Genomic DNA, 19,447 nt, shown 5'->3' on the forward strand with positions numbered 1-19,447 from the left:
AAGGAGAAAGATTACTCTGGGAGAGATTCAGGAAGATAAAAATTCATAAAAGGTGTAAATGGAGGTAAATTGTACTTATTCACCAAAACCTAAAATACTGAGACTAAATGTGTTTGGAAAAAGTTGATTTCAGGGGTAAGTAAAGGATTACATATGCATTTGAACTCCTTCAGAAGAGAGATGATTCAGGCTGCCGTGGGCAGGGTCCAAAGAAGTCAACGGAAGTGTTCTGAGTCAGACTGAGGAGAGGCTTTGCCCGGCTCCGTGTTTGTCTTTGAGTAGCATGAGTTGGTATTTAGTGGGAGAGCGTGTTACATTCTCCATAATGGTACCTAGTGTTTTTCATTCATTCGCTTTTTCATATATACTTCACCTTATTTCAGAAAGAATTTAAGGGATTGATGTCACTTCATGGATGATCCACAGTAAGAAAAAGTGCAGGTGTCTGGCGTATATCCTTCGCATGCTATGGTTTGGTTTTCCATCAAACATACAGGCATTACTACTGTAAATATTTATAGAGCATGCTATTTTAATTAAAATCAATGGAAATTGTATTTCATAAAAGTAAATTTTGAAGATAAGCTTAAAAGCACTAACAGTTTTATTAGGTTTTGATGGAAATCTCTAAAATGAATTTCAATATTTGTATCAGTTTTTTGGTTTGTCATTTAATAGTCCATGCTCACTGTAGAAAATTAGAAAATATAGTAAGCAACAAAATTGTAATTCATCACCAAAAGATAACCACAAGTAACATTTTAATGTATATCCCTTCTAGTTTATATGTAAAATTTATATTAAAAAATAAAATGCAGTATGTAACTGTTATATTTTTCCGTTTCTCCTTTTAAACAATGCTTAGGAAAATTAACATTTATTAAGTGCTCGGGTGCTAACGAGAAGGTCCTCAATTTGAACCCACCAGCCACTCCAAGGGAGAAAAATGTGGCAATCTGCTTCCGTAAAGATTACAGCAGTAGAAGCCATATAGGGCAGTTCTGCCCTGTCCTGTAGGGTTGGGTTGCTTTGAGTTGGAATCGACTTGACGGCAGTGGGTTTAGGGTTGTGTTTTTGGATCTTATAATACCTCAGAGTCAGCCGAATGAAAAGCGGTTTTTGTCATGTAGTTAATTATATGCTTGGGGAGCACAGTGGCCCTAGGTTATATTTCATGAGTTCTTGGGTTTTGTAATCATCTGCTGCCAGAGTTCAGCCTCCTTTCTACTGTACCTGTGCCACCTCTTGTAACTCTTCTCCTCGTTTTTCTCATTGGCTGTGAATTGACAATGAGATCTTCAAATTTGTTTGCATTGTGTTTAAGTTTAGAGTTAATAGTTGGCTCTCAAAGTTAAGTAAATGAGTTTTCATGCATGATCTCTAACATATTTTTTGCTTTTCTAAGAGAATTTTATAGTTGAGGTTTATGGTTCAGTGAGGTGAAATGTATTTATAACTAAAATTGAGTGGTGTATTCAAGTTTTGAAAAATTGTAACATGAATATACCCTGGAATTTTAGGTTTCATAATTAAAATGCTGTTGGGTTTTCAACTACATTATAGTTTGTGTAAATCACATAAATGAATGTAATCTTATGTTTTCATTAATACTTCATAGTAACTACCTTTTCTCATGCAGGAAGATGAGAAGTTTTTGTCTGAAGTTTTTGCACAGTTAACAGATGAGGCTACAGATGATGATAAACGGCGTGAATTGGTAATTTATTTATTCTTAAAAATTCAGACCCTTAAAAGCACTTATTCTTTTGGCATGTACAGCTTTTATTTTTTTAAATAGTATTTTATTGTGTTTAAGGTGAAAGTTCACACGGCAAATTAGATTCTCGTCTCACAATTTCTGCACAAATTATTCAGTGATATTGGTTACATTTTTCACAGTGTGTCATCTTTCTCATTCATCCTGTTTGAGTTGTACCATTTCCAGTACTCTAGTTTCCCTGCCTCCTTACCTTCTCAGCTTTGCTTTAGAGTAATTTGTAACCATTTGGTCTTATATGGTCTCATATAGATGATTTTTTAAAGGAGCTCATTACTCACAGGTGATATTCTTTATGAGCCAGTGTAGTATTTAGCTAACAGGTGACCTCAAGGGATAATTTTGGTTTAAGATTTACGATAGTCTCAGGGAGTTCTCTAGTCTCAACTGGTCCAGTAAGTCTGTACTTTGTAAGAATTTGAGTTCTTTTCCACATTTTCTCCCTTTCTATAAGGATCCATCTATTGTGGGCCTGATCAGAACAGTAGGTAGTGGTAGCTGGGCACCATTAAGTTTTTGTCTCGGGGTAGATGGGGCCGTAATCGTATAGACTATAAGCCCTGTAGACTACTTTCTTCTCTGAGTCTTTGGTTTCCTTCTTTCTCTTTTGTTACGGACGAGTAGAGACCACTAGATGTGTCTTAGACAGCCACTTGGAAGCTTTTAAGACCGCAGACTCTACTCACCACAATGGGATATAGAACGTACACTTTATGAACTATATTAACGCCATTTAACTGACTTGTCCCACAAGACTAAGGTCCTGTGCCTTCAAATCCAGAAAACCAAGCTCACAAGATATTTGGTTATGTCTAAGAAGTATCCATAACCATGTCTCCTGTGTTGGTTTATTATGTGTATGGATATACATGCATGCACACACATATCTGTATGTACATATGCCTGTAGATACATCTATCTGTGCACATATATGTACCCACATATTTATACACATACTTGCACATGCCTATATACATATTTGTGTAACTGCACACATTTTTCTGTTGTCGGTGGTGTTGCACAATTATATTTGTCATATTCTTTACCAAAAATGTCCTTTTCTCTTGTACACTTCTTAGCGACAGAGTTTACCTTGGTCAAGCTGTGTGCACTTCACCCACATTTAATGGCTCCCTTTCCCATCACCAAAAATAACAAGTGTCTACTATCTGGAAAGTGCTTCCCTCCCCCGCCACCCACCCATCGCTGGTAACTAGCAGTGAGCATTGGTTCTCTGTATATATATCTATTCTTGTCTTATAAAAGTGAGAGCATTGTCCTTTTGTGATTGACTTATGTCACTTAGCTTGATGTCCTTGTGATTCACCCACGTTATGTTTCGAGGACTCATCATTTTTCTTTATGGCAGCCTAATATTCCATTGTATGTATGTACCACATTTTGTTTATCCATTTATTGTTGATGGGCATTTAGGTTGTTTGTATTTGCTATTGTGAATAATGCCGCAGTGAACATAGGTGTCCGTATGTCTGTCTGTGTCTCTTTTATTAGATCTCTAGGGTATATACCCAGAAGTGGGATTGCTGGATCATAAGGTATTTCTATTTCTAGCTTTTTGGGGAAGTACCATACCATTTTCTGTAGTGGTTGTATCATTTGACAATCCCACAAGCAGTGCATAAGGGTTCCAGTCTCCCCGCATCCTTGTCGGCATTTGTTTCTGGGGGTTTTTTTTGATCAATGCCATTTTTGCTAGGGTAAGATGGTATCTCATTGTAGTTTTGATTCAGATCTCTCTGAAGGCTAATGATTACGGTAATCTTTTCTGTGTTTGTTGGCTGCTTGATTGTCTTCTTTGGTAAGGTGTCAGTTCATGTCCTCTGCCCATTTTTTAGTTGGATTGTTTGTGTTTTTGTTGTTGAGTTTGGCGTGCACAACTTCTAATATTGAGTTTGTTAACTTCTCTTAAGAGGGTTCTTTTAAATAATTAATACGAGATGAAAGATACATATTTAAATTAAACTTAAAAATAATCTCAAAGTTTCTAAATTTATTGTCTTCTGTATTTTAGAAAACTCAAAGATATTATGATGTGTTTTTTTCTTTCCCCTAGCGAATGAATTCATATGCCTTACAAATCCCACAGTCAAATAAGCAGTTTATGTTAGGAGAAAACTGCGAACATACACATTTTTATGGTTGTAGGTACTCACATTATAGAGATACTTTCTTTTTAAACAAGAGGTAAGGAGAATACTTCTTAATGAATCAATGACAGATAATCTGGTTCTTTGGAAATTTTGTTGGATTGTTTTTAAATGTGTTTGTAAGTCCTTTTTTTGAAACGTAAGCCAAAGGGAAAGTGATTGCTGTTTTTCAGCTGCTTGCCATTTTTTCAAACATTATAATCAGATATTTGGGGTTTTAAGAAGTAATGAAAGATTGCTGACTTAAAGTCGTCCATCATGTGTAGATGTGGTTATTTATTTATTAATAGCCTACTCAGTTCTCTCATTTGTAAAATTAGTGTTTTAGAGTCGGAGATTTCTAATGTCTTTTCCAGTTCTTAAAATTGAATCATTATTTGAGGGCTCCCTGGGAACCCAGCCACAGTTTATTATAGCATGGTTTCTGTGAAAATACCTGCTCTTTCCAAACAAATGCCTTACATGGCACTTTTGGAGCTTTATCTTAAATCGCAAGTAGCGTATATGAAGCTACCCCGAGGCTCCAAGTATGATATATACAGTGTAATTTCCTTAGGAAATTAATTGGTTGGTGATTGAGGAACAATCCAGTGTGTACTTTTAATGAGGTGCTAGCTCATAATGTGTTCTTTAATGTAGGTTTCAGGGAGCCGTGATACCCTGAAAAAAAGAAGTCCAGTAGAATTCTGTATTGTCACGTAGATCACATTACAGTGTGCTCCAAGGTTATTTCTGTATGTTTGTCAACTTCTCACTATAATTTCTGACATTACAGGTTAATTTTTTCAAGGAATTCTGTGCATTTTCTCAGACATTACAACCTCAAAACAGGGATGCATTTTTCAAAACTTTGGCGAAATTGGGGATTCTTCCTGCTCTTGAAATTGTGATGGTAATTATACAGTTTCTGCTCATATTTTTGAAATTGTGAATTTTTAAGAGATTTATGTTGTGGGTGGGGAAGTGTTTGTTTTTGTAATGCGTATTAAATTTTATAATATGTAAATTATTACTCATCTAACAGTGAATTACTAGAAGAATGTTTTTAGTTCAGATTTTTATTAAATTAATATTATTAATACGTAATCACTTGCATTTAATATGGCTTCAAGTAGATAAAAATCCTGTTTTTTCAGAACTGTTAACTCTTCTGTAACAACTTTGTGTGTTTTCATAGAAACCAGTAACATGTCCTTAGTTCTTAGACCAGTGAGTGGCGTGAGAGCAGACTGCACCAGTGAGGACACTGCTGCAGGGCAGGGTTAGGGCAGTGGCGCTCAGTCTTTTTAATAGGAGTTTTATCTATAGATATTTACTGTATGAAAAATTAAAACTGAGAAAATTGTTTAAATATTTATTCATTTAAAAATGGTAGTCAACTCGTTATATATTAACATAAATAACTTATATAAAAAGTTAATTTTTCCAAAACAAAAAATATTTAATGAGAATGATTTACATTTTGCAAATCCCTTTAGTGTCTGGCTTAATAGATGATACCTAGATTCTTATAGCAGCTTCTGTATTGAACCTGCTATAGTATCACGTCACCTAGCCTCTGGGAAAAAAAACCCCACTGTACTTTGGATAGAGTGAGACTGAAAAGGTAAATAGCGTGTTTGTATTTTTAAGAAACAATTGTAATCTTAAACGCACTTCCCCGAGAGGGTGTTAGGCTTCTTGTCAGGATTCCTGGGGCCACACTTTGAGAATTGCTGGTTTAGAGGATGTTTTCCCAATCACCTGGAGATTTGGTAATTTAGGAGTGATGTGTTAAAGCATTCATGATCACTGTCTTATAAAACTCAGATGTGGAAAAGGGTACAAAGGCCCCAAAGCATTTATTAGGAGAATCGCAGAAGATAGACACAGTTACCAAGGAGTAACCTGGGCGCATCCAGGGCAGAATACAGTTTCCGGGAGGTTTTAATGAGGACAGACAGGTCATTGAAATGTTTGCATATATTTGAAGTCAAGATCCTCTCCTCCTCCCCAGAAAAAAGACAACCAAACTTCCAGAATTTTAAAAGCATTGCTTTATAATCCTGTGATGATTTCTTATATTTAAATTCTCTGAATATTTCTCTTTGCTTGGATAAAACTGGTAGAAACTAATGATTGATTGAACTGCCTAAAAGTTTTAATAACTGGAATAAATGATAGAGAGATTACATATTTTGATTCCAGTAAAATCTTTAAATCTAAGGAGTTGTGCAAAGATTTGGGAAAGAAAAGGGGAATGCGAGAATAACTCTGTAACAGTCTCTGAGGAACCTAATTTTTTCTCCCTCCTGCCTTCCCCACCCCCCACCCCAGGGCATGGATGATTTGCAAGTCAGATCAGCTGCTACAGATATATTTTCTTATCTTGTGGAGTTTAGCCCATCTATGGTCCGAGAGTTTGTAATGCAAGAAGCCCAGCAGAGTGATGACGTAAGTAGTGACGCTGCAGTTCTTTGTGAATTGTCTGTGGTGTAGTTTTTGCAAACTATTGAGAGAAGGGGCATTAACAATAATTTTACTGTTGTGTTTTTTTTTTTTTTTTTTAAGCAAAAGGATAGCTTTCTGGTCAGTTGTAATTTTGGAAAGTCCAGAATATGTGACAGTTGATTCGTTTATTGTAAAAAAAAATAGATACTCAAACTAGTGTTGAGGTCAATGGATTATAATAGAATCAGATTCTTAGGTGTTGGTCTTAAAACAAGTTTCAAGTGCTACTAAAATGTAATTTCAAGCCCTTAGGAGAATTTTAGGTCAGGTACTTATACTGTTGCCTCGTTGTTAGGGTACTGCCAAGTCCGACTCACAGTGACCCTCTGTAACCACAGTATAATTATCTATGTAACCACGGTATAATTACAAAAATCAGGAAGTTAACTATCGAACTACAGTTCTCGTTCACATTTTGTCACTTGTCCCAGTAATGTCCTTTATAGCCAAGACAAAAGCAAAAGGTTTCTGGCCCAGTATCCTACAATTTGGTTTTGTCTGATGTTTCCTTATGATCAACCCGTTGCCGTCTCAACAGTAATTGTCTTTGGGGTTTTTTTTTGTTTGTTTTTTTTAACTTTTTTTTTAACTTCAGTGTGTCATAAAATTCCGCCAGTTTTTAAAGATGAGCTTACGTTTTTGCCCAAACTGAACTGCCATTTCACATTAAGTTCTTCTGTAGAGTTTGAGGAACTGTGGTAGCTCTCTTCTCACCTGTCTGAATAGGTTGAAAGAAATACATATCATTATTATCATACTTGTGATCCATACAGATTGCTGTGAGCAGATTTTCTATGCATGGGCTTTTTGTTCTTAATTCTTCCATTTGTATTAAAAACAACAATGGGAAATGTTTCACGACATTCCTCAGTTATTCTTATTCTACTATTTCAGAATATTCTTCCTGCACTTGTAATTTTTTCATTCTTTCTCCTCTTTCTTACTGTATTCACTGAATCTTCAGCTACACGAATGCTGGCACTTTCTTAATCTTACCAGAAGCTGTCAGTAGAAGATTCTTAAAACCAAGTCATGACCGCCACTTGGCTAATGGTGACTGGAAAATGCCAGTGATTGGAAGATACAGTCTAATTTCAAGAGGTTTAAATTTTAAGAAATCTGTCATTGAATTAGTGAAATAAAGTATGTTCTTTATCTTTCCTCATCAGAAAATAGAGGTACTCAGAATCCGGATAAAATAATCTGAATTCCATGTACGGGCACCTAAAGCTTTCCCTCTTAAGACAGTGCAGTAGCTGTTGCTAATTAATTTGGGCAGTATTGCAAAGTTCTTAAACCTACTCAAATGTACTTTAGGAATAAAAGTACATGCTTCTTAGAGTGGTGTGAGGTTAGGGTATGATGAAACCAAACAGAAGCCTCATTTTCTCTAAAACTTTGGTTTAGAAACTACTAAAACTTTGAAATGTCTCCCATAATTTGTGGTTGAACTCACTTAAATACTATTTAGATAGGGGTGGACAAACTTCTTAGAGAGCCAGATAATAAATATGACTTTGTGCAGGCAACTACTTAACTCCACCATGGTAACATGAACTGGCCATAAATAGTTTGAAAGTGCATGGATGTGACTGTTCTAGTAAATTTTCACTGTAAAACTTTATTTACAATAATGTACAGCTAACCAGCTGGTTTTGTAGTTTGCTGACCCTGATTTAGACCCTTTCACAGAGCGTGCAGGTAAATAAATGATGGTGGCATCTAGAGGCTGATTGTGAATGGAAAGTTACACTTGCAGAAGCTACAGCAGCAGTTAATAAAAAGAGCAAAACGAGACCACAGGAATGACCAGACATTAATGAGAAGGAAGTTATTAAGACCTCTTAAGGCTATAAAGTTATGAGGGTGTTCTCTAAAATTCACTGGAATGAATTCACTGGGGTTACTCTGTAGTGATTTGTTTTAAGATCAAGTTGTTGTTTGACAGCCTAGATATGTTCCAGTACAATTTGCCTTACATCTTACTTTTTCTGCTGGAATTGCTTTGATATATGAGTTTTCTAGCCCAGGTGATGCCATTGTTTGGAGAAGCAAGTTGAAGAAGAGAAATCTGATTTGTGCTTGTAGTGTTTAGTGCCAGTAAAGAAATCCAGCAGACACTTAGAAGTGGTGCTTGAAGCTTGGGAAAATGGTCACACCTCGTTGATCTGGCCATTCCCCTCGTGTTACCAGTGGAGAAACAGGCATGCAGAGTACATCCAGTCACTTAGCTAGCTAGTTAGTGGCAGTACTGTGACGAGAGACTGGCTGTCTTGATTTTGCTAGTCCTGCTCACCAGGCTTGCTTTACTGTATTAACTCAGAATGAAGCATGCCTTGAGACCACTTAGTTCCTGATAGTGATGTTCAACTATTGATTATATTGCTTAGAAACTAATTGGTCATTGTTTCTGAAAGTATAGTATCATTACTTTTGAGTGAATTTAATCATGTGTTATAGTAGACTGATTTTAATTGTTTGCTGAGCTGACGGCCTCTGAGGTAAGAATATCTTGCTGTTCCCTAGTTCTTTATGCAACATGATCTCTATCCATGGTTAATTGCGGTATGCTAGCAGTTGATGTTTAATTTAGTTTGGCAGAATCCAGTAATCTTATAATAATAGTGGACGCTGACACGCATCATAGGGCTCATCTCATTTGTTTCTCATCTCTTAGTGTCTTTCATTGGCTGATGTCCAGTGTCTTACCAACCATAATTTCATGTATATTATCCGTTTGGGGGTTGTTTCACATAGAAGGGTAAATCCAGTTCCTGTCACTCCATCTTGGCCAGAAGTGGAAGTCTGATTTGAGATATATATATATATATATATATATATAAAATAATTTATTTTTTGTTGTTGAGAATATACACAGAAGAACATACAACGATTCAACAGTTTCTGCATGTACGATTCAGTGACACTGATTACATATTTTGAGTTGTGCAACCATTCTTACCTTCCTTTTCTGGAGGGTTCCTCCCCCATTAACATAACTGACCCCTAAGATTCCTGTCTAATCTTTCGGTTGCTGTTGTCACTTTGATCCATATAGGTGGTTCTTAAAAGAGCACAGTGCTCAAGGCAGACATTCTGTATTAGTTAAGCTAAACTGTCATTTGGTTTTAAGAAGATTCCAGGGGATATTTTTGGTTTAAGGTTTAAAGATTATCTCAGGGCAGTAGCTTCAGGGGTTCATCTAGACCCCATGACTCCAGAAGGTCTGGAGTCCATGATAATTTGAAATTCTGTTCTGCGTTTTCCACGTTTTGATAAGGATTTGTCTCTAGAATCTTTAATCAAAATGTTCCATAATGGTAGCCGGGCACCACCCAGTTCTGGTTTCATGGCAAAGGAGGCAGTTTGTTCATGGAGGTAGTTAGCCACACATTCCATTGCCTCCTCCTATTCCTGACTCTTCTTCCTGTTGCTCCAGGTGAATAGAGACCAATTGTTTGGCCTTGGATGGCCACTTGTAAGCTTTTTGACACCAGGCACTACTCAGTGAACTGAGAGGTAGAATAGAAGCATTAAACACGTTATTAGGCTAATTAACTGGGATGTCCCATGAAACCATGACCCTAAACCTCCAAACCAAGGAACCAAATACCATGAGGTGTTTGGTTGTACATAAGCAGCCTCGATATTTGGGCTGTAAGTACTGCTCTTCAGTATGGAAGAATGCATTGGACCATGTTTTGAAAAGTCTCATGAAAAATAATAAAAAAGGCTAAGTTTGAACTGCCGACCTTTTGGTTAGCAGCCAGGTGCTTTAACCACTGTGCCACCAGGGCTGCCTCTTCCTTGTCCCTAGAGAGCCTAAGTAGCCAGGCTGGTTCTCATCTCTGAAGAATATTGTCCACTGTCTTCCAAAGCCCTGGTTCTTCCCTCAGGACACTGTTAGCTGTGGCTACATTTCAGATCCCAGACAACTTCACAGGGAAATATGCCTGGATAAAGCAGTATATTGTTTAGGAGTGATCAAAATAAACTTTAACAAAAAGTACTTTATACTGAGACTTTCTTTATGTTACTTTACAGAATTCTCCCAACTTAAGGCATTTGTCTTCATTCCACGCAGTTCCCTTACTTCATTTCCATTTTCAGTTACCTTTCTACCCCCAATAGTAAACATATTCTCAAATCCAGTGAGTTGATGTCAAAGCTTTTTTCTTTGATGTGGACAATCACATTTTGACCTATTTAAAAGCATAGGAGTTCTACTTAAAAGATACAAACAGAAGGCAGATAAATTCTGTATATGTAGCTCTTATATCAAGACCAAAGAGCATTTACTAATGTAACAGTCTGTTTGACATGAGAGCATTGTATATCACGTGTGCTCCCACTTGCTTCTGGAGAGGGTTGTATACTGGGGCATTTTTTCCTCATTTTTTTTGCTAGGAAAGATTTTGTAGTTAGAGGCTGAGATAATCGGTGTTTTGGGGTCACACGAGGTGTCATCTTGCTTGTTAGTGAACTTCTAAATTCATGCCTGAGGCTAAGGCCTAGCATGAGAATCTGTTAGAACCTCCAGAGAACAAGAATTGCTGGTGAGTTTGTTCTCTCCTTCCCTGTATTGCTCATATCATAAGCTGTGGCATGTTCTACTTTTTGGTTTTTTGAGTGTGTTTTTTTTTTTTTTCCTCTAGTATGTTTATAGAACTTTGAAAAACTATAGGAAGAAAAAATTTCAAATCAGCTGTTCCATTCTTCATATAATTCTTTCCTTCAGTTGACGTTTTGTCTTATATCCAGACTACATCTAATGGAAACGTGTTTTCTTTCAGGATATCCTTCTCATTAATGTAATAATTGAACAAATGATCTGTGACACTGATCCTGAGCTAGGAGGCGCTGTTCAACTAATGGGACTTCTGCGAACTCTCATTGATCCAGAGAACATGCTGGCTACAACTAATGTAAGAAATTACTCTGAGATAAAAACGTTCTGGTCTAGTCAGTTTTAGATGGTTTTATAATAAAACTTTGAAAAACAATAAATGCTTAAGTATTTGTATGCATGATATCCTTGTGGCAGTTCATTTGCAGCAAAATACAAGATTATACTCTATTAAAAGTCTTAGTGAAATGTTGGAAAAGTCAATTTATGGCCTCTGGCCTTTGTATGGTCTTTTGTTAAGTTCTTAAAAATTAGTATGTACTGAATGTCCCCAGCTGCATAGAAAAGTAAGTTAAAAAAAGACTTAAGGAAGTATTCCAGAATATTAATAGTAGTTATCGCAAAATGATGGGGTATTTCTCCTTTATAAAATTCCCTTAGAATTAAAGAATATGTATATTATTTTAAAATCATTACAGTTTTGGGGGCCTAGTTGTGCAGAATATAGTGGCAGAAAGATTTAAAGGCATTAGTTTTCAAATTTCCAAATAATAAAAATAACAGTTTAAAAAACAGATCTAAATTTCCTCCTGCTTCCTGAGCCTTGAGAATCGATGCATTGGTGTCAGAGGTAGGCATGCAGTGAAGCCTGGGCATCCACCTTTGAAGCAGTTGAGTTACCATCACATGGCTTAATTGGTTCTTTTTTTTAAATTGCATTTATTTTGTTGTTTATTTGATTGGTTCTTCATTGCATTTCAGATCACAAACGTGAAAAAAATTGTTTTGAATATTTTTCCTTGGAAAAACTTTTTATAATGTTATTTGACTTTTTTCTTGCTTTTATTTTTATTTAATATGTAATCTGAACTAGAGTTGATTTTCATTTCTACAGAAATAAGGTTGAGCTGAATGTCACTAGTTTTTTGGTTCTCTCACAGTATGTTAAAGGTTCTTTTGTTTGTGTAGGACCCACACTGCTAATTCTTGAACGGCTTTTGCTAGTTACAAAGATGATAAAGTGTTCATTTTTTTAAATTTTGTATGTTTCAGAAAACTGAAAAAAGTGAATTTCTAAATTTCTTCTACAACCATTGTATGCATGTCCTCACAGCACCACTTTTGGCCAATACATCAGAAGACAAATGTGAGAAGGGTAGGGTCCCATATTTATCTGTTTATGGTTTTCATTTTTAAAGAAAGGTGAAGTAAACATTATGACTAACAGGCTGTTTATTTGTTGCTTTATATGACGGGGAAATTACTACTGAAAATGTAAAGTGCAGTATAGAATCATGATTTCCCTGGTGTTTTTGTGTCTGTGGGAGAGCATGATATAGAAAATATGGCAACAAGTATTATACACTGCGGACGAGAGATGTAGAGACTTAGCAAAGGAGATTGCCCCCAGAGCTGGTGGGATTGCTGTCTGAAGGAGTGAGGCAGAGAATACAGTGCCTGCATTGGAAACTCGAAGGGAACTGTCATGGTAGACAACAGTTTGGTAACAGAGTAAAAGCCCTTTTGTTTCACCGCAGCAGGATCAGGAGTTGATTGATTAATCACAAGTTAGTTACAGTAGAGAGAGATTAAAAAAATAGATAAATTCTTTAAATGTTTTAACTTAATTTCTAAATGCATGATCACTTGCCAATATTTTATATAGAGATGAGGCTTTTTGTTTTTAAAGTATGTGTTTGTTGATTGTATTTTTGTATTTTTCTTGCATAAACTACACCAATAATTCATCAGCTATAACTTCTGGCTTAGTTTGTTTAAGTGTAATGAAAACCTAAAGGTATTTTTGAAGCCATCTGAGTACAGACCCCTACTAGAGTTTTAAGTATTTCCCCCCAGGTTTTCATAGTTGTGTATAAAATTTGGCAGCAAGTTTTTGAGTTCTACAATATTCAGCTTAGCCGTAGATGTTACAGTTCCCTTAAGTGTCATCAGTCTGTAGGATTTAAATTAATGGAATCATAGTACCAAATATCACTGGCATAAACAAAGGGCTCTTTGCTAAGCATACAGCTGCGCTGGTGCAGTCAGGAATGTGTGGGGGCATACTGGAGCATACACACTCTTCTGCAGTTTTTTTCTTTATATCCAGTGCTGTTTTTGAGATCTATCCATATTGTTGCCTAGGGTTCTTCCTCATTTTACCTCCTACGTAGTATTCTCTTGTATGGTTATGCAGTAGTTTAGCCATTTTACTTCTCATGTACATTTAAGTTGTTTCTAGTCTTTTGCTGTTACCAACAATACTCCATTATACAGTCTTGTGATGTTTTCCTGTGTGAATGTGCCTACACGTGCTTAGGATGTGTGCCTAGAAATCAGAATTTATTTATATTGTTATACTTACTTTATTTAAAAATAAAAACCCAAATGTACATCAGTCTTATCTCTGGTTGTAGTCTTACTTTGTATTAGAATATTTATGCTACATTGTCTTTTAACAATTTCACATCTACACCCAGTTCATTGAAAGATTTAATATTTGACGGAAGCAGCTAACTCTTAATGGTAATTATGAGGGTGAAGTGAGATAATGATTGAAGATGTACTTTGTATATTGTAATGTGCTAGGGAAATATGAGATATTATCACTGAAACAGCTGATTTTAATTTTTTTTATTAGATAATATAGTTGGATCTAACAAAAACAACACAATTTGTCCAGGTAAGTATGAACTCATATTTTATGAACTAAAGTACATTATGAGTTTTTTCCTACTCAAGGTGTATGCATTTATACAAGGCTAAGAAAAGCACATTTTCAACATAAAAGCAAAATCCAAGAATAGATTTACGTTTTTCTTCATTATTAAAAAAAAAAAATTCCACTTTCTCCAATAGAAAAGAAGAAAATCTAGTTGGAATTTTGTTTTTTTCTATAAATTTCTACTAGGTTTTCAGGTATTCTTTTGAGAAAACATCTGAAAGCTGAAGATTTTGTTTGTTCTTATTGATAACTAGTAAACTAAGACCAGTTAGTTAGGAACCAGTCTTCATGACAACATTATGCTTAGATATTGTTTATGAATCTGATCTAAGCACTGTTGCTTCTATTTGGAGCATACATACCAGGTATGGGCCTGGTCATACCGAAAGTACATATTCTGTGTGCACTTGGCACGCAGTCTTTTCTGCCAGGCCCATCACAGGTCCAGGAGCTAACTTCTTCAGTCAGGCCAGCCAGCTTCCAACAAGGAGGCTGTTTAGAGATTGAATTGGTTAGAGATACAATGAGGAATTTCGTGTCCTAATTTGGGTAAGTAAAAACAAGGCAGTTAGCATTGTAGATCATTGTTACACAGCCTTTTGTAAACAAAATTGGGGGATTGAGAAATTAAGAGAAACTTTTTAATGGTGAGGGACTAATTCAGATATTGGTTGTACTGTTGGCTGTTTTACAGATTTGTCTGGAGCAAGTAAAACTTTACTTGCGTTTAAACCTGAAAAGATCTTTGAAATACCAGAATTGTATTTTGTATATTTTATAGTCATTCTGTTATTGAAAAGAATGTCAATTTAATCCTGCTAGCATTATATTTCCACAAAATATCTACGTTGTGTGTAATCTTCTTGAGTAAATAAAATAGATGAACTGTGTGATGTTAGTTATTGTTCCTGTTTTACCCGGCTGTGATTTCATCATTTCCTCATGGTCTGACATCTCCTTGTCGAAAGCATCCATGTAATAGGAGTGGGTGGTTATCTGTATGCAAGCCCTTGACATCCATTAAAATTTGATGTTCTGGAAGCAATCCAGAATCATTCCACGAATGTATAAATCAGAGCCTCTCGAGGGAGACAGAAAAGCCTCGTTTATTTCAGTTGGCCTTTTCTTATGGATATAATGATTGGATGTTAAAAAAAAATCTTGATGTAAAAGATACTGCCTCAAACAAAGAGTTTGCCCTCATTTTAGAGCCACTTGTGCACTGTTTGGAGCATCATCTACATCAGATACAAAGCTGTGTTACACCATTTGCTGATCGCTGCATTGATTTTTGCTTAGGTATTATCAAGGAGCTTATAATAACTGTGTTTATTAAAGAAACAGTACCAAGAAAAATATCACCTCCATGAGGGCTTTGTGATCATACCTGGAGACTTTTTGTAATTGAGTTTTTCTTCCTTCTTAACATTATTAATATTTTATACAAATGAGAGCCTTAGAAATAATCTGTTTAGTAAGTGTAACTAATAATACTTCCGGAGAAGTCTGCTTAATGAAAAAGTAAAAATTTATAATAGCCTCTTTAATTGACAGAAAATTGACAGGAGATACAGTTTTAATTTTGCTCTGAAATGTAGGATGTATGTTTTATACATTTTATTTAGATGAATTGTGTATTTTTACATGATGACTTTCTTTTGTAGATAATTATCAAACAGCACAGCTGCTTGCCTTAATTTTAGAGTTACTCACATTTTGTGTGGAACATCACACATATCACATAAAAAACTACATTATGAACAAAGACTTGCTAAGAAGAGTCTTGGTCTTGATGAATTCGAAGCACACGTTCCTAGCTTTGTGTAAGTAACGATTTAATTGAACGTTCTTGTCAGATGCTTTATGGAACATGTTTTTAATAGAGATAAAAGCCAGAGTTACTCATTTGAATTTTTTTTCTTTCAGCACTGTGTATGTTGTTAAAAACGATGGCTGTGAGAAGTGTTAAAATCTTCTGTTTTTATTTAAAGGTTGAGAGGACTAGGGTGTAGTGTTCCAGCCCCACGTTTTGCCCACATTTAGATTTTATCAGCATAACTTTTTTGTGCTGCAGCCCCATGTGCAGTGACATCATTTCGTTAATAGAACAAACGTGTTTCTCAGTGGCTCTTTGTATTCTTTAGATGTGGGCCTTGAAGGGTTTCTGTGTAACTCAGATTTAGTGAACCTGCAAAATAACTTACGGGCAGTGTCTCGGACCACTTGACCAATAGTAATTAAACTGAAATTAGGATGTTGGCTCCAGTGTTGATTTTTGGCAAACTGTAAAATTCCCTTGGTCTTCATAACCTTCCCTGCAAGTAGAGATAAAGAAACCTCCTCCCTTCAAATGAAAAGCGCCTTATGGGGTTTTTTCTGACCATAAAGATTGTAGTTAAAATTTAAATGTATAGAGAAAAGATTCATCTCCTTACTACCTCCTTTTTTTTAATGCTTTTAAATTAGCCGTTCCATTTATCACATGCGCATATAGGGTTTTTTGTTTTTTTCCGAACAGGATCGCAGTAACACATTTCTCAGCCTCTTAGTGCTTCTTTAGGTCAGTCGGTACCTTGTGGCTTATTTTTTCCCGGAGACAGCTGAGTAACATTTCTTAGGGTGGTTCTTCCACATTTTGTTCTTCCGGTCTCCGGTGGATGAGTTGCAAGATTGTTCTCAGGTTTTTACCACCACACCGTGGTAAATACCCGAGTACATAAAACTTTTAAGTCTAGGTTGTTTCTTTCCAAAGCATAGATTCCCAACAATAGGACTGCCAGGACAAAAGACTTACGTATTTGTAATTCATCTTTTAAATTTTATTTTAACATAGAACCATCAGCTTACTTTCCCAAAAGACTAAAGCACTTCACGTTCTCCCAGCGTTTAATGTTACTGCTTTAAAAAAATGCTGTCGGTCTGGTGATGAAAAATGTGGTCTTCCGCTTTTGTGTTTTTCTGCCAGTCGCGTTTTGTCTATCGTGAATTGCCTCTTAGCTTTTTCTTAGGAACTCTACGGATATTAGAGACAATAAAACTGATAGTTTTGAAAAAAATTTCCCTGCATCGTTAGTCGTTTGTCATTGATTTTATTTATGGTATTGTTTTTAATAAAAGAGCAAAATCCTTTCTGCTGATAAATGTCTTTCCCTTTTATGGCTTTTGGGTTTTTTGTCTTAGGAAGGTCTCCTATGCCCTGAGATTATACAGTGTCCTCAAGTTTCTTAAATCATTTCTTTTTTATATACTTACATATGTAATGCATCTGAAAATTGGTTTTGCATATGGTATGACATGGGGGTCTAGCTTTTTTCTCTTCCAGATGGATAGCCAAGTGTGCCAACACCTTTATTAAATAAACCATACTTTCGCCCCTGAATTGAAGTATCATTTTGTTATGCACTAAGCTACTTGTGTTTTTTCCTGGGCTGTCTAGTCACTAGATGAAGTAAATGGGAATGTTTATCCTTACGCCATTATAGTACCTCTGTTGTGAGGTGTTTTATCTGCTAAATTCCCCCTCACTTTTCTTCATCATTTTCTTGGTTGTTCTCGTACACTTGTTCTTCTGCAGTAACTTCAAAATAATTTTCTCCAGTTCTTCCTGATCGGAATAACGTTAAATTGTTAGATTAATATTGGAAGGATTGATGTTCTCACGATAGGTTTTTCCATGTCTTCTTTTTCTTTTTGTCCTTTTTGATGACTGGAGTGCTCCCATTAATGTGGGTCTGTAGTAACTGAACCAGTCTTCTATTGTCGTTTATATCGTGCCAAGATTTTCCTTGTTATAAGTGATGCTCTCGTAGCTCCAGCTGTGTGTGTGTGTCAGTTTGTTCACCAGCAGTGTGTGAGGTGCCTTTTGGCTCACGCCTTTGTCAGTGCTTCAGCCTTTTCCATCTTCAGGAAACCACTCCTTATACTGCACAGAGAAGAGGTGATGGTACAAGTCTAGCACTTCCCACACTTGTTTGGTGTTACAAGTAACATACATTTGTGCCTTGTGTGTCCTATTTGAATTTTACTCTCAGATACTATTTAGAACCTCTTGTGGAAGTCATAACTTCTTCGTGTAATGACTTCCAGCCCATTCAGCAGAGGGTTGAAGTGGCAGACTGACTTATAAAATTAGGAGCCTTGTGTTTTAAAAATGTATTTGTCTATTGGTATCTGTGGAATAAATTAAACTGTTGAGGAGAAAGGTTACAAGGATCAAGAAACATAAAAATAAGTTATTAAAATACAGTCTTTTGTGTTCTGTAAGAACCATAGCAGTAATTCTTACTGTCTTACTTCGCTAGGGAAAAGACCAGTTAAAAGGACATTTTCTTTTTAGTGTTTGAAATTGTGAAAAGCCAAATTATTAGTGCTTGCTTATTACCCATTACTCTTCTACAAATACAGTCTGTTCTGCCGCAGTGCCTGCTTATCTGAGACAAAATAGCTCATGCGCAGTTGGTAAATAAGGGGATGACATCAGTTTAATGTGGAGGCAGTGCTAGTTCACAGAGGGTTTTTCCAAGGCAGCTGGAGCTGGGATAGTGGGAGTGGGACCACAGCTTTCATCAGAAGAGTAAACCCTTAGCTCGCCTGTTAAACTGGCGTTGGGAGCCCCTTCTCTTTATTTGAAGAAAATTAAAAAGAAGCACCTGCATCCAGAGCTCCGTCCCCCAGACAGGCAATGCATTCGTAGCTCACGCAGGTCACACCACTGCTGTGCCCACCTGAGTGACAGCCCCCGCTCATCCTGAGCGCCACTGCTGTTGGTACTGCCAGCATTTTCAGTCTCTGGCTTTTGAGTGTTTTTAATCTCTCTGCCGTGGAGCTGCCTGCCGGGTAGTTGGTTTATCTCCCAGATACAGTTCTTAGGGGGTTTTTTTGTTAGTTCTGGTTACACAGTTGCACAGATTTTGGGTGGACTTCCGGGAACTCTTATTATTCTCAAAGCCCAGTAATTTTTATGGCACAGTTTTTGCTTTTTCATTTTAGAAGAGCATATATATTGCTTTATGGCAAAGACACTTATATAATAATATGTAGTAAGAACATGAATTTATTCCCTCTATTTAATTAGGTGCCCTTCGCTTTATGAGGCGGATAATTGGCCTGAAAGACGAATTCTATAACCGTTACATCACCAAGGGAAATCTTTTTGAGCCAGTTATAAACGCTCTTCTGGATAACGGGACTCGGTACAATCTGTTGAATTCAGCTGTGGTCGAGTTGTTTGAATTTATAAGAGTGGTAAGTTTATACTAAAAGATTCTTAGTAAAGTAAAATAGATGTAAGCGAAGTGATTTCTTTGTTCCTCTCTTCTGAAATTGTTTATTTCTCATGTCTTAGAATCTATTTCCAAGAAACTGAAATTTTAAAAATCAGGTATTTTTTATGTTCATTTGCCACATGATTATCATTAAGTGGTGTTAATATTTTAAATTGT

The 19,447-nt window shown here is 36.2% G+C and overlaps 1 protein-coding gene across 9 annotated transcripts in view; it reads left to right on the forward strand.

Annotated features, from left to right (window-relative positions):
* Positions 1–19,447, forward strand: part of PPP4R3B (protein phosphatase 4 regulatory subunit 3B) — a 67,656-nt gene that overhangs the window by 27,930 nt on the left and 20,279 nt on the right. For 5 of the 9 annotated variants that reach the window (XM_004369448.2, XM_023735037.1, XM_023735077.1 and 2 more), the window contains 8 exons: positions 1,640–1,717; positions 4,721–4,837; positions 6,262–6,378; positions 11,229–11,360; positions 12,335–12,437; positions 13,923–13,964; positions 15,671–15,829; positions 19,081–19,250. In XM_004369448.2, coding sequence (XP_004369505.1) covers positions 1,640–1,717; positions 4,721–4,837; positions 6,262–6,378; positions 11,229–11,360; positions 12,335–12,437; positions 13,923–13,964; positions 15,671–15,829; positions 19,081–19,250 — 918 coding nt within the window. The remainder of the gene's footprint in view (positions 1–1,639; positions 1,718–4,720; positions 4,838–6,261; positions 6,379–11,228; positions 11,361–12,334; positions 12,438–13,922; positions 13,965–15,670; positions 15,830–19,080; positions 19,251–19,447) is intronic. The other 4 variants (XM_004369449.3, XM_023735064.1, XM_023735033.1 and 1 more) reach the window with 3 other exon arrangements.

This window comes from Trichechus manatus, unplaced genomic scaffold (assembly GCF_000243295.1).
Source record: "Trichechus manatus latirostris isolate Lorelei unplaced genomic scaffold, TriManLat1.0 scaffold00005, whole genome shotgun sequence".
Classification (NCBI taxonomy): Eukaryota; Metazoa; Chordata; class Mammalia; order Sirenia; family Trichechidae; genus Trichechus; species Trichechus manatus.